A 15,850-nucleotide genomic window follows, 5' to 3' on the forward strand; every position below is an offset into this window, starting at 1 on the left:
AAGAACACGAAGCTTCCATCAGATCCAAAAGAATCGAGGGCTCTGCGCACAAAAGTAGCATGGTTCACCTTGTCCATTGGCAATGTGTTAGGGACCGGGAGATACCGACTACATCCTACGTGAGATTCATGAGGGCACTAGTGGGAATTATTCCGGTGCCGATTCATTGGTCCACAAAATAATCAGAGCAGGATATTATTAGATCGATATGGATAAGCATGCAAGGGAGTTCGTTCGAAAATGCGACAAATGTCAAATACATGCGCCCATGATTCATCAACCCGGGGAACTTCTCCACTCGGTCCTATCTACATGGCCTTTCATGAAATGGGGGATGGACATCGTTGGCCCCCTCCCATTGGCCCCATGCAAGGCTAAGTTTATTTTATTTATAACTGATTATTTCTCTAAATGGGTTGAAGCACAGACTTTCGAGAAAGTCAGAGAAAAAGAAGTGATAGACTTCATTTGGGACCACATCATATGTCTGTTCGGGATGCCATCCGAGATTGTATGTGATAATGGAAAGCAATTCATCGGCAACAAATTAACTAAATTTCTCGAGGATCATAAAATCAAAAGGATCCTATCAACACCTTATCATCCTAGCGGGAACGGACAGGCCGAGTCGACCAACAAAACCATCATCTAAAATCTTAAGAAAAGGTTAACCAACTCTAAAGGAAAATGGAGAGAAATACTACCCGAGGTCCTATGGGCATACTGCACAACATCGAAATCCAGTACTGGAGCAACACCATTCTCGTTGGTTTATGGCGTCGAAGCTCTCATCCCGGTTGAGGTCGGAGAACCTAGCATCAGGTTCCGATATGCGACAAATGAGTCGAATAATGAGATCATGAATACGAGCCTAGAATTATTAGACAAAAAATGAGAAGCCGATCTCGTCCGATTGGCCGCCCAAAAATAGCGGATCGAAAGGTACTATAATCGAAGAACTAATCTTCAACATTTTAAAATCGGGAACTTAGTGCTAAGGAAAGTCACCCTCAACACCCGAAATCCAAATTAAGGGAAACTAGGTCCGAACTAGGAAGGGCCGTATCAGGTTCTCGAATCGTCGGAAAAGGATCCTACAAGCTCGGTGTGATAAACGGCAATCAACTACCAAGCAATTGGAATGTGTCGCACCTAAAATGATACTACTGCTAAGGTACGCCCCACCCATGTTCATTTATATTTTGAAACTAACCCTTGCAGGTGTTCGACCAGAAACATGGATGGATTGTTCAACTTGAAGCATTTAGGCCTGAAAGCACGCATTGCACTCTTTTTCCCTTAGATCGATTTTGTCCCAAATAGGTTTTTCGACAAGGTTTTTAATGAGGAAACCATTGATCGTTCTAACTTGGAATGATTCAACAGTATCCTAGGCCTCTTTACAATCAACCTCGAATACTGGGGGGCATTGCCATCGAATAAATCAAGTTCAATGCAAGAAAGTTACTTCATGTCAAACAGGGTCTCGATAGGAAAAAGTGTAAGGGCCAAATGGCCGAACGAACCATGCCCGCGTAGTTTGCTCGAGCCCTGACACAAAACATGAATACATGTATAATGACTTATAAAGAGAAACTTCTTCTTTACCGATATCTCATATCTCAGAAAAATCTTTCTGCTTCATGTTCAAATAGGCTTAAGGGCCGACCATGACCGTAGTTTGAAAAATTACCCCATAAATCGGGGACTGCCAACTGAAAAATCAATGAGATCAAGCTCCATTAAGCCTAAGGGCTACATTACTTCGACTTAGAGCAAACACTCACTCGACCATAAAGCCTAAAGGCTGTTCTCATTAATTCGAGTTCGAGCAAATACTCACTCGACCATTAAGCCTAAGGGCTATTTTTTTTCGAGTTCCAGCAAACACTCACTCGATCATAAAGCCTAACGGCTATTTTCACTTCGAGTTCGAGTTCGCACTCATTCGACTATAAATCCTAAGGGCTGTTTTCACATCGAGTTCGAGCAAATACTCACTCAACTATTAAGCCTAAGGGCTACTCATTATTTCGAGTTCAAGCAAATACTCACTCGACCATTAAGCCTAAGGGCTACTCATTATTTCGAGTTCGAGCAAATACTCACTCGATCATAAAGCCTAAGGGCTACATTACTTCAAATTCGAGCAGACACTTACTCGACTATTAAGCCTAAGGACTACTCTTAATTCGAGTTCGAGCAAACACTCACTCGACCATAAAGCCTAAAGGCTGTTTTCATTTCGAGTTCGAGCAAACACTCACTCGATCATAAAGCCTAATGGCTATTTTCACTTTGAGTTCGAGTTCGCACTCACTCGATCATAAAGCCTAAGGGCTGTTTTTACTTCGAGTTCGAGCAAACGCTCTCTCGACTATTAAGCCTAAGGGCTACTCATTATTTCGAGTTCGAGAAAATACTCACTCGACCATAAAGCGTAAGGGCTACTCTTAATTCGAGTTCGAGCAAACACTCACTCGACCATAAAGCCTAAGGGCTGTTTTCACTTCGAGTCCGAGCAAATGCTCACTCGACTATTAAGTCTAAGGGCTACTCATTATTTCGAGTTCGAATAAATACTCACTCGACCATAAATCCTAAGGGTTGTTTTCACTTCGAGTTCGAGCAAACTCTCACTCGACTATTAAGCCTAAGGGCTACTCATTATTTTGAGTTCGAGCAAATACTCACTCGACCATAAAGCCTAAGTGCTACTCTTAATTCGATTTTGAGCAAACACTCACTCGACCATAAAGCCTAAGGGCTGTTTTCATTTTGAGTTCGAGCAAATACTCACTCGACTATTAAGCCTAAGGGCTACTCTTAATATGGGTTCGAGCAAACATTCACTTGATCATAAAGTCTAAGGGCTACATTACTTCGAGTTCGAGCAGACGCTCACTCGACTATTAAGCCTAAGGGCTTCTCTTAATTCGAGTTTGAGAAAACACTCACTCGACCATAAAGCCTAAGGGCTATTTTCATTTCGAGTTCGAGCAAACATTCACTCGATCATAAAGCCTAAGGGTTGTTTTCACTTCGAGTTCGAGCAAACGCTCACTCGACTATTAAGACAAGGGCTACCCTTAACACGAGTTCAAGGAAACACTCACTCGATTATAAAGACTACACTAGTCCGACTTCGATCAGATTGCCTAAAGCCTCGAACTTGAACAAAACTTTCATGAGGCATGAATGAAACATAATTCTCACAAGGCAGAAAATGAAATAAAGACAAGTCGGAAAAGAAAGAGATTTTTATATATATGAGAACATTTACAAGATCCGATCAGGACCCTACACAAAAAGATTAAAAAATTTAAAAAATGAAAATCCCTAGGGTTCTTGATTTTCTCCGGGGGAAGCTTCTTCTCCATCTAGGTCCTCGCCGATCTCGGACCCGCTCTTACTCTCGGCATCATCATCATCATCGGAGGAGGCCAACGCTCTAGCATCCACTTCTTGCTCTCTAGCCTTTGTTATTTCATCAGAAAGATCGAAACCCCAAGCGTAGATCTCCTCGAGGGTTTCCCTCCGAGATTGACATTTGGCGAGTTCAGCAATCCAATATGCTCGAGTTCGAGCGGTCTCGGCTTCCTTTCTCTCTTGAACTTGAGTGGCTTCAGCATCAGCCCGGTAGACGAACACGATCGCCTCTGCCTCGGCCTTTGCCTTTTCGAATTTAGACTTGGCCTTTGCAAGTTCGGAAGCCAACCGGGCCTCGAGTTCCTCTATTCTCTTTGCGTGAATCGAGTTTTTTTCCTTTATGCCTCGAAGTTGACTTTCGGCCGATGACAATTGGGATAAAGCAGTCTCTTTTTCTGCAGCGAAGCGGTACATATCTTCTTTCCACCCCAAGGTCTCCGCCTTTATCGTGTCGACCTCCTCATAGAGCTGCCCGATCATATCGATCTTCTGCTGTAGCTATAAGATCGAAACATTTGCCACCGTTCACGAATCGAGCCCATGAGTTTTTAAGATTTTCATTACCTGCTCGGTCAGGTCGGTCTGATCTTGGTAAGCCTTGGCCAACTCGGCTCGGAGGTCCTTGGTCTCCTCTTCTCTTTGCCCACAGAGAAGTCTGAGGGCATTTCTCTCCTCCGTGAGCCTTCGAAGGTCGGCCTCGTACTGACTCAGCTCAGCTCGAGACCGAGAAAATTCTTCCCGATGAAGCGCTGATGCATACGCAGAAAGAATAAAGGAAGTTAGAAAAGAAAAACAAACACAAAGGGTAATACCAACAAGGGGAGTTAAGGCTTAGCCGATTTAGAGCTTGCTGCACTTCGTTGAAAAGGCTCGATGCCTCACTCGAGTCCTTCCCCGAGACCTCCAAGTCACTCAAGCCGGTAGCATCTTCGACCCCAGTAAAATAATCACGGAAGTTATCTTCCTTTCCGTGGCCTCCTTCGATGGAAAGGGTCTTCAAGTCCCGATCCTCTCGAATTATCTCCCCAGAAAACGAGGGGAGCAGCGGGGAGCCTCCAATTTCTATTGCCCCAAGTGAATCACTTGGGGCGTTTTCTCTATCTCGAGGGGCCTCGAAATCAGCCCCTGCAGTCGTAATCACCATTGGCTCATTATGGTGGGAGGTAGCCTCGATCCTCGACGACTCGAGGACTTCAACCAATTCTCTTCCCGAGACTCCATCATAACGAGACAGAATCTCTGTAGCCTTCATCGATTCAGTAGCCTTTGGAGCCTCGATGCTCATTTTCACTCGGGCCACCAGCCCGGAGTTATCTTTTTTCTTTTCTACGTCTTTATCCCTTAAATGCCGAACAGAATCTTCGGTCAAGAGGATGATGTTCTTCCTCAGCTTACGAGCCACCTTCTTCTTAGGTTCTGGATCTTCGGAGGTCATGATCTTTTTCCTATTTTTGTCCTTCGTCGGTTTCGTTGCCGGGATTGAAGTCTCCTCCTCATTAGACAGGGGCCTCACAATAGCGTCTTTGCCAAGGCCTGTATGAAAAGAAAATAAGTAAGAGGCGCTTTAATAAAATCAACAAAGGCGTGGGAAAGAGGCTTACCATGTGTTTTAGCCTCCCATTTGCCCTTTGATAAATCGCGCCACGAGCGCTCGGCATACGTAGAAGTTGAGGCCAGGTCCTGAACCCAACCCTTGAGGTTAGGGATTGCACCGGGCATCCAAACAACCGCTACATCACAAAAAAAGATATCGATAAGAAAGAAACGAAGAAATAAAACAATAAATAGGAGCTAAAAGTGGGATTGTACTTACGCTTCATATTCCATTTCTCGGGAAATGGCATCTTCTCGGCCGGGATAAGGTCGGAAGTCTTCACTCGAACGAACTAGCTCATCCAACCTCGGTCCTTATCCTTGTCTATGCTCGAGAACAGTACTTTCGTAGCTCGGCGTTGGAGTTTTATCAACCCACATGAGGTGGTCGAGGGTAAAAGGCATCCCCTCGACTTTGCTCACAAAAAATCGGAGCAGAATAATGATTCGCCAAAAGGAAGGGTCGATTTGGCCTAGGGCTATTTGATACTGATGGCAAAAGTCAACGACAATGGGGTCGAGGGGGCCTAACGTGAAAGGGTAAGTATAAACACTTAAAAATCCTTCCACATAGGTGGTGATATCTTCTTCGAGAGCCGGGATCACCACTTCTTTGTTCTCCCATTTGCAATCTTTCCTTACCTGCTTAAGGTATCCCTCAATTATCGAGCATATATACCTCGATAATGGCTTGCATCGACCGGGAAACGACGAGGCTTTATCGGTCTTAAAATCAGAAGTGAGAACACACCCCCTACCGGAAACACACTCATCAGGTCGTGACTCCATCGGTGTTTTGTCGCCGGCAGGCCGTGAAGAAGAAGCGTTTTCTTTTTGAGGAACAGTTTTTGACATTTTCGCCATTTGAATTTGAAGATTGAAAATAGAGGGAGATGACAAGATTTGGTGTTCTAAGAAGAGATTTGTAATGAAAATCACAGATTTGCAGATGAAGAACTCAGAAGATACAAAAAAGAACTTAGAAGATTTGGTGGTTAGAGATCTGAAAGTAAAAAATGGTGAAGAGAGGAGCTATTTATAGATTTAGCGATGATGGTTCAAAACCAGCAGTGACCGACCATCGCCTGACGCGCATTTAATGCGTTGGTAACTGAACCGACGGGAAATCTATCACATACGTCATGGTCGGGCTCGATGCAAACGTCAGTGTGTACCTAGCTAGAGGTTGAAAAAATCATATCGTTTCTCGCCATATCTTTTCTGAGAAACGAGAGAACTATCTGTATACGGTCAAAATCGGTTTTGACCTTCGTGTAATTAGACAAGACTGGAACATGATAGACCGAGGGTCATCTCCGTGATATCGAGATGAGACCTGAAGCTACCGAGCTCAAGATTCAGGGACCGATCAATATCGAGCTCGAAGTCATTATCGACTCGAGTCCAAATCGAACTATGATGTGAAGTGGTGTTATTGAACTCGAGATCCAAACCAGTTGATATCGAGCTCGAGTCAATATCGAACTCGAGTCAATATCAAGTTCGAGATCTAGAGATCGACCAGTTCCAAGACCGACCAAGATCGAGCTAAGAAGACCGACCAAGATCGAGCTAAGAGGCAAAGAGCCGTTGTAACCGCACCAAGGGAAGGAATCTCGGCGGAAATCAAGGAAACACTAATTAACAAATCTATCATGGGATCCCCACTATGTATTTTTAATTATATCCAAAGTAGGCTCCCTTCACTATAAGAAGAGTGGCTATCATTTCTGTAAAGGGATTGAACATTGAGACATCTATACACTCCCATATTTTAAGAGATTATTGATATTCACATAGAGATACAACAGAGATTATCCTTTTGTAGGCTTTGTACATTGATTCACCTTGCTGGTTCATAAACCATTTCTCACTCAATTTGGTTTGTATTTTCGTTCTTTTTTACAGTCAATATTCGATATATTTCTACCTGCTTTTCCGATTTGTGCCAAGTTATACCACGTATCCTTAGAACTACGTATAAATTCAACTCTATCTATTTTTCGGGTAAACAACTTCGCAACGAGCTTTACATACTAACCAAGAATAACTTGGGATAGCTAGCAAAATTACAATGATAAGAATAAAAATTCTTCACAGTCGATGTATATAAATTTTGTCACAAGAATGTATTAATACCTAATAACACTTAACAACAATAATAACTATGCCTTAATCCCGAATAAATTAGGATAGGATATACGAAATCTTAGTTCTTTCTTTAAGTAAATTAATGTTAAACGTGGACGGCTGTGTGGTTTCGAGTTAGGTTTGTTCTGTTCTTTCCAATGAAAGAAGAGCATAAACGTGTCGCATATACTTGCTAAAATTAGTGGCGAAGTATAGAAAAAGGTTAGGGATCAGAATCTGCTTTACATTGGTGAAAACGTTTAATTTACGTCGTAAGTAATATATGGAAATATCAAATTGGTGATTTGGGATTGGGATAATTCCAGACTTACGTGAATTGGTTGAAAACTTGAGTCAACTAGGGATTTTTTCTTCTTTTTCCTATGAGTTATTGAATTATAGGAAAGAGGAACAAGTACTTAAAGACAAATGTATTTTAAAGGATGATAGCTAATATCCACATTAAAACCGCCTTTTTGCAAACGACGTAGAAATGCAAATCATTTTTATCCAAAAGCACCAAGGATAAGTGATTTATTAAGTTGAACGACCAAAAAGAGAAATTTAAATTTTGCTGTAGAAAGGCAACAAGACACGTCCTATAAAGCATCCAAAGACAATCGTTATTCAACAAAAAAGGCGTTGACACAAATTATTAAAAGTCCACTTAAAGATACTTGGGTTCTTTACACAAATAGCTTGTCGGATACATTATTTATTTTTCATAATTAGTTAATATACATAAATTATACACTAATTATATATGGATAATACATATATCATATATTCATATTTTTAATTGAAGCAGTTGGGTGGACAATTATTTAGGTTAATTCTTGAAAATACTTTAGGGGAATATTAACTATGATATTATCTGTTATAGAAGTTAACCATTTTGTCTCACGTCGATTAGCTTGCAAGTGGTAGAGCTTAAACTGCAATATTTTAGATTTAAGATAAGTTCATGATAATAGTTCACTTGTTAATTTAATGAATGCATTTATTTTTTCTTTTAAAAGGTGTCATTTTGAACAAAGATAAGGGGAAGACGAATGAGATGGTTGGTCGAAGACTAAACCTTACACATCATAGAAGCAAGAAACTAGCTAATGTCAGCTTCTACCAAAGTCCTCATTATAATTAGTGGTAAATCTTTAGTTAAATTATAGTATATTTAAATCTACAATGTCGCTTTTACCTGAACTTTAATTTAGAACTATGGATTGGAAGTGAATTTAACAAGATGAGGCATAAAGGGAAGGAATCGCAAAAAGGGATTGAAGGCTAATTACCCTATACCTAAATTTATGCTCGTACCGAAAATATTGAGTTCATATGAATCTATTAAACAACTGTATCCGCAGACCGCATACTAAGGGCCTGTTTGGCCATAAATTTTCTTTAACTTTTTTATAAAAAAAATTAACTTTTTTTTTCAGAATCAGTGTTTGGCCATGAAAATTTCAATTTCATTTGAAGTTGAATTTCGCAATATTTCAAAAATTTGAAAAACTCCAATAAGCTGTTTTCAAAATTCACTTCAAATCACTTACAAAAATTCAAAAATAATTCCAAATTGAATTTATATCCAAACACAACTCTAATTTTCAAATATCATTTTTATTTAGAAAAAAATTCAATTTTTCCCGAAATTTTACTATTCTTTATTTCCAAAACGCCCACTAAATTTTACGATTCTTATGTTCCCTATGAAACACAAAAAAAAAAAATGAAAAGAAAGTCCATGTATTTTTGCTAACAATTATATCAAAGGCAACAATCAACACAAAAGTATATGGTGGCAATGATAGTGTTTTTCATCAATTGTCGGCCGGAGGTTTTAGTATTTCTTCCATGCATCCGCTAATCTTCAAAGTATTCTCTTGTCGGCCGGAGGTTTTAGCATTTGTTTGCACTTGTTGCAGGTATGAATTTTAATTATTCAGATCTCAGACATTAAATGCGTTTATTTTTAAAGTCTTAATTTTAATTATTCAGATCTTAATCATTAATTATATTTTTTTTAATTCATACCCACTTAATGAGTCTGTATGCTTAAGATCTATAACAAAGACTTAATTTCATTAAGATGCTATCATTCACATTCATTATTAACTACCGCCATCGCCAACCATTATCAACTACCACCATGCCACCTACCATCACCATACTCAACCACCACAACCATCATCTTCAATCATAACCACCATTATCGACTACCATCACCCACCACTCCTGCCACCGTCATTTTCAACCACAACCAACACTCATCCACCTCAACTACCATAACTAACCACCTCATCACCATCAACAATCATAGCCGACATTTCCTATCATTATAAACTACCACCACCCACCACCCACCACCTTCCTCAATCACAACTACCACCACCACTCACCACCACCATCCTCAATCATAATAACCATCACTGTCAATTATCACTAGCTACTATCTTGAACCACTACCATCAACCAATACTATCACCAACCACCGCCTCTAGTCGGGATTCACAAGCACCGCCGTTAGCCATCACCATCGACAACTACCATAGAATATTAGATTGATTAATATTTTAATTGAATTTTATGTTTATTAATTTTCAAATAAAGATAAATTGTATACATTCAGATGTTAAAAATCAAACAATCTTAATCATTTAGTATTCAGATCTTAATACACATCTTGATATTCAGATGTGTATACAGATTGAGATGTGTTAATCATAATACACATCTTGATATTCAGATGTGTATTCAAATTTAGACGTATTAATCTTAATAAAAATAAACGAGACAATATAATCAAAGAAATAATATTCCATAAAAAATATTTAATTAGTTAAAAATTAAACGAGGTTGTTATACAATGATTTTTGTGTATCCCATGACCACAATAGAAATTTACGAACAAGTCAGGAACCAAAGCAATTAGCCTCTCTCTTTTCTTTCAAAGGTTTCTAGGTCCCGTCAAAACTTGACTAGTTAACGTTTACTTTTACTTGTTCACTATTCAAAAAATAGATTTTTATTTTTACTTTTCACTTTTAGCATATCAAGAGAATATAATTTCTTTTTTTCTGTTATACTCATAGTATTAATTACTCATTTCAAATTATTTTCTCAAATCCATTAATAAATATGCATCAATTAATATGTGTATCATGATAAATTATACATTTCATTTATTATTTTATAAGATGAGTGCAAACTCCATAGTAGCCAAGTAAAAGTGAAGGAGTAGTTTTTTCTCCTTGCCTATTCACTTATTACAGTATTCAAATATTATTAGAAGTTTTCATCACGTACGTCTTTGCTTATTTTTTATAAACTGTTTTCTTTGTGCGTTTTAGAATAATACCTGAATTTAATTCATGCGCATGTTACCCTTGCTTATGTATCATCGTTTAAGGGTCTTAATCCACTTCAATTTATTTACTAATTAATTTGTTCTTAAAATACCTTTGCAAGTGTTGATAATGTTAATTAGTTTCTGACCAAAGAAACTATGTATAAAGAATTTTCAGATATCCACAACATCGTATTATATGTCAGTAGTTTGGGCTATTATAATTCTTTTTTGTTTAAAATGAGATAGACATCACCGTTTGGACATAAGAAAATGTTTTCTTTTTTTTTCAAAAAGTTTTCACTTTTTTTCACGTTTGGGCTCCAAAACATTGTTTTTCAAAATTTTTCACTCAAATCAATCGCAAAACTTCAAAAATAACCCAAAATTATATTCATGGCCAAACACAATTCTAAATTTCAAATACCATTTTCACTTGAAAAATTCCCCTCTATTTAGGAATTTTACAATTCTTATGTCCAAACGCCCACTTAGTACTCCAATTGATACTAACCCATGATTTACTATTTAATTAGAAGAAAAAAGGTCCGAATAACATTTTTTTTGTTTTCATGTTTAAACTTTAAAGCAGCCTAAATCTCCTTTTGCAAAGAATAAACAACTATACGAACAGATAGAGAAATGAAAAGCTTTAATCTTTTTTACCTTTCTTCTTTTTGCTTTCTATCCTGCAAGAAGCTTTTTCTTTATTTTGTGAAAGTTGTCATCATTTGCTTCTAAACTAAATCATATTCCTCCGGCAAATAAATAAATAAATAAAGTTAACATATTTGTTAAGCATTAACCTAATTTTACTCTTATGTGAACATTTGAGAATTATTTGTTTAATAGTGGAATAATTAGTTTGTACTATATGTGTACTTCTCAATTCTTCTTTTGGGACTACATTACGTCCATTTTTAATTGATAGTGCTTGTAGTTTCTGTCATCTTAGACTAGAAGTTTGCTCTAATGGCTAAGTTATTAGAGGCGCAACCATGATTTAAAGTTTATGAGTTCTGAATTTGTCACGAAACTTATAACTTTTTTTAGTTACTGGGTTCATAATTAAATATTTATACATATTTAATTAATTTTTTAAAATATAATATTTAAGCTAAAACGACTGGGTTCGACCGAACCCACACCTAATAGGTTTTAAGTAGGGGTGGGCGTTCGGTACTTCGGTACGATATTTATTAATTACTGTTCGGTACTTCGGTGTATCAATTGTTCATATCAAATACCGTTCCAAAGCAGTTTGGTACGATTCAGTATTTTCTTGTTTGGTTCGGTGCGATTCGGTAACGGTTACCGTCCCTATCTAACGTGACAAGAAGTGGCACGGGCGAGTGTAAAACGCATATATACAGTGGCGGACCCAAGTGGTAGATATCGGGTTCAACTGAACCCGCTTCACAAAAAAATAATATTGTGTATATGTATAAATTAGGATTATAACTGTCTAAATTTTGCATAAATATTTTATTTGAACCCACTTGATAACTACTATTTTACTATTAAATTTATATACTTCTAAGATTGAACCCGCTTGTATAAAATCTTGAGTCCGCCGCTGCATATATATAGTCGAAAATATTTGTCATTTCATTGCACTGGCAAACAGTTGGACAGAGAAAGCTTATCATAAAGCTAACCAAATCTTAATTAAGATTAATATATATTGGTCCAGTTCAGAAAGTTTTCGAAGCACAAGTTCTCAATTCTGATTAACAAAACGATTGTCATCTCCATGTTTGGTAGTAATTGTTCGTTAAAATGCCAAAACAATAAAAACTATAGCTTTTTAATGAAATGGACAAGGAATATTGGGTTAGGGGTTTAAAATTTTGGGCTGGGCCGCTGGGTAGGGTAGAACTGTATGTAAAATTAATTCGGTGTTTTGGTATTTCAGTATTTCCGAAATATCGAAACCTCAATATCGAGGACCGTACCAAAATATCTAAATAACAAAAAGTTGCTACCGAATTATACCGAAATACCGAATAAACCAATACTAAAATACCGAATTAATTCGATCCGGTTCGAAACTCAATTTTTCGGATTTTTTGCCCACCACTGGTTTTAAGGCTAGCTCCGCCTCTGTTAGTTGCCAATAACACAGCGACAAATCTTTCATGAAATTATTCTTAATCAATGCACATCAAAGGTAATTAATTGTTTGCTTTCGTTAATTGATTGGTCGATTAAGCGTTAATTCAGCATCATCACATTCATATGAGAACAATTGGACCTCATGACTTTTTTTATAGCTAATGATCTCACTTGTAATAACGTTGTAAATTAATCTTAAAGAAATGATTAGGGGAGACTCTCATTGTGAATATGACAGTAAGGGTTTTCAAATCGAATTGGAAAATCGCATCAAATCGAAAAGTCAAACCGAATCGATTATAAAACCAAATTAGATTTGATTTGTTTTGGTTTGGTATTGAGTAAAAAATCTCACCCAATCTCACATATATATATAATTTTTATATACACTTTTAAGACTTTATATAAAATTTTCTTTAAATGTGTCTAGAAATATTTAGGATCTTCTCATGGAATGTAATATTTAATAGAATTATAAAGTGCATCTATTTTTATTTACTTTAGATAATGGATTGTATTATCACTTTCGTATCAAATGTTACTGAAATATGTCAATATTTTTGATCTTCCATATTCATATGTCAAGTTCTATTAGATTTTAATATTTTTTTCGAATTTGAAATGGTATTTTGATAATTTAAAATTAAACATATCATTGTTTAGGTATCATATTGATTTTTATATTTAATTATTAAATTCGATTAACCTTGAAAGCATAAATCAACGAAAAATTATTGTTATACGACTAAGAAAATAACTATCATGTATTACTAAAATAAATTTCCAATAAAAATATTTTAATAGATCATATATTTGTTAGTTTTTTCAATTTAAACTAAAAATATATCCACTTCTGAAAACTTTATTTATAATTTTAACAAAGTAAGATTGAAATAATATTCATGTAATAAAAAAAAATTCGAAAAACCCGACAAAACCGAACCAACTCAAACCGATATAGTTGATTTGGTTTAATTTTAGTAAAAATCGAACCAATCCCGTCTATGTACATCCTACTGGACAGTTAAAACCACATTGAAAAGTATATATCCTTAATTTTGGAAGTGTTCCATCCATTTACCGTCATCTTTGAACCTTACACCAGATTAAATCACATTTTTCAAGAATTTGCAGAAGATATTAGTAGGTTTTTTTTTGTTCGAATTATTCTTAATAAGGTGTTCATGGAAAACATACAAAAACTTTAATTGGAAACCTCACTTTATAAACTCCTTCAATCAATAGCATGATTTTTCCTTCCTCATGCTTTTACCATGTTCCCCACTTCTATTTATTCATTTCTCCCCTAATGTAATGTTTAATTTCTTTGTTATTTTAATTTGGGTGATGATGTAGGGACAAAAAAAACAATGTAACAAGTATAAGGTAGATAACGGAGATAGTTGCGAAGACTGAAATTTCACCAAGGATATTCAAGTAACCACCTTTGAACCTATATAGCATGCTAAGAGCCCCCCCACAGGTATATCTTTGCCACGACCCAAAGCCCACTATAGGTCGTAATGACACCCAATGTCGCCATTAGCCGAACCAACGGTGAACTACCAACTTAGTTATTTATTTTTGAAATCATGAATCTTATTAGATATAGAGATCAATGCATTAAAAATCGTAAATACGTACAATTTAAATAAAATATATAGTAAAAGTGTCAATGGTAAGGAAAACCATACACAAATTCTAGAACACCCCAAAAACTCGTGTCACAAGTACATGAGCATCTACTAGGAAGTACAATAACAATACAACATCTGTCTCGAATACAAGATAGACAGGATAAAGTAAATAATTATGATGTAGACTCTGTGTGCTGCGAATCGTAGCATGGAATGCAACTCACCATAAAGTCCCCTCAGCAGCTGCGCCTATGAGTCCAAATGACCACCAATGAGCCTGTTAGATCATGCACATTTAGTGCAGAAGTGCAGTATGAGTACGTAAATCAACGCGTACCCAGTAAGTATCTAGCCTAACCCCGACGAAGTAGTGACGAGGGGTCGACATTGAGACTTACTAATGGTTCAGTAAATCAAATATAAATAAATAGACAAGTATGGAATATGGTAAGTAAACAATGAGTACAAATATAGGCAAATAATATTGTCTACAACTGAACAATGAGTTGATGGTAGGCTAGAAACTCGCGTTTTAGCCTTAATATGGCACGTTAATTACTGCATTTTACGTGTATTTGAGCTTAATGATAGTGAATTACACTTATTACGTGTTTTATGCCTTGCAGGAAATGATTACGAGCTATTAAGGTAATTTGGAGCTAAATCGAACAAGTTGGACTTCAAAGTCTGAGTAGAAGCCTAAGAAATTAAGCCGGGATCACGCTTGGGGGTTGAGGACCAAGTACGGGTGTCAAAAAGTGAACAAACAAATTTACTCTGAGAAAAAGTCACAGCCACAAATGGTCTGACAGGCAATGTGCGAGCTCTCTGGATTTCCTCACAAGCGCGCCGCATGGCGCGACACGGGTGTGCAAAAATATCAGAGTGATCTCCCAGTTCGGCTAGGAAAGGGTAGTTTCGTCTGGGCTTGTTCCTACATAGTATAAATACACCAAAATACGATTTTAAGGGACTTTTGACCTACGAAAGATTGGAGAACGAATCAAGGCAAAAAGACTCAAGAATTCATCAATATTTCAACCTGCAATCGGTGCAATATGAGAGTTTGTATCGAATCATTAGAATTGATGTTTTCTTTATTTTTGAACCTTATTGAGATCTCATACTCCATTGCTATGGAGTAATTTCCATTAGGTTGTTGACAAATACGGTGTTTCGATAACTTGATTAGGGATTCGATTCTTGATAATTGTTAGAATTAACTGATGGAGCTTTAATTTGTATTGTGGAGTTATTTATTATTTTGCTTAATCGAAAGAGGAGCTTGATATTGAATTTCTTCACATCTTATGCTCTAGTTTAAATTCGTGATTCAAATAGGTAACCGAAAGAGCCCGCTTCATTGTTAATCGAACTAGAAAATAAGGGAATATTCGTGAGAAGCTACCCTTTAGATCATAACCATCATTTTATTGTTGCAATTATTTACCGTGCTTCAATTGAATTAATTACTTAAATTAACATTTAATCGAAGAAGGAACATTAACTTCAAGTGTAATTTGATTATCGATTTAATTCGTGAGAATCAACCGTATTATAGAGTGAATTAACTCAAGAATTGAATCCTGAGTCAGTTATC

The 15,850-nt window shown here is 36.8% G+C and overlaps 1 protein-coding gene across 1 annotated transcript; it reads right to left on the bottom strand.

Moving 5' to 3' along the window:
* Positions 1–3,339: 3,339 nt before the first annotated feature.
* On the bottom strand, positions 3,340–5,886 carry LOC138900319 (uncharacterized). Its single transcript, XM_070187045.1, has 5 exons — positions 5,781–5,886; positions 5,031–5,159; positions 4,246–4,962; positions 3,994–4,178; positions 3,340–3,927 (listed from the first exon to the last, which is right to left on the bottom strand). The coding sequence occupies exons 1-5, from the start codon at positions 5,884–5,886 to the stop codon at positions 3,340–3,342; spliced, it is 1,725 nt and encodes a 574-aa protein (XP_070043146.1).
* Positions 5,887–15,850: the final 9,964 nt, after the last annotated feature.

Source organism: Nicotiana tomentosiformis, chromosome 10 (genome assembly GCF_000390325.3).
Source record: "Nicotiana tomentosiformis chromosome 10, ASM39032v3, whole genome shotgun sequence".
NCBI lineage: Eukaryota > Viridiplantae > Streptophyta > Magnoliopsida > Solanales > Solanaceae > Nicotiana > Nicotiana tomentosiformis.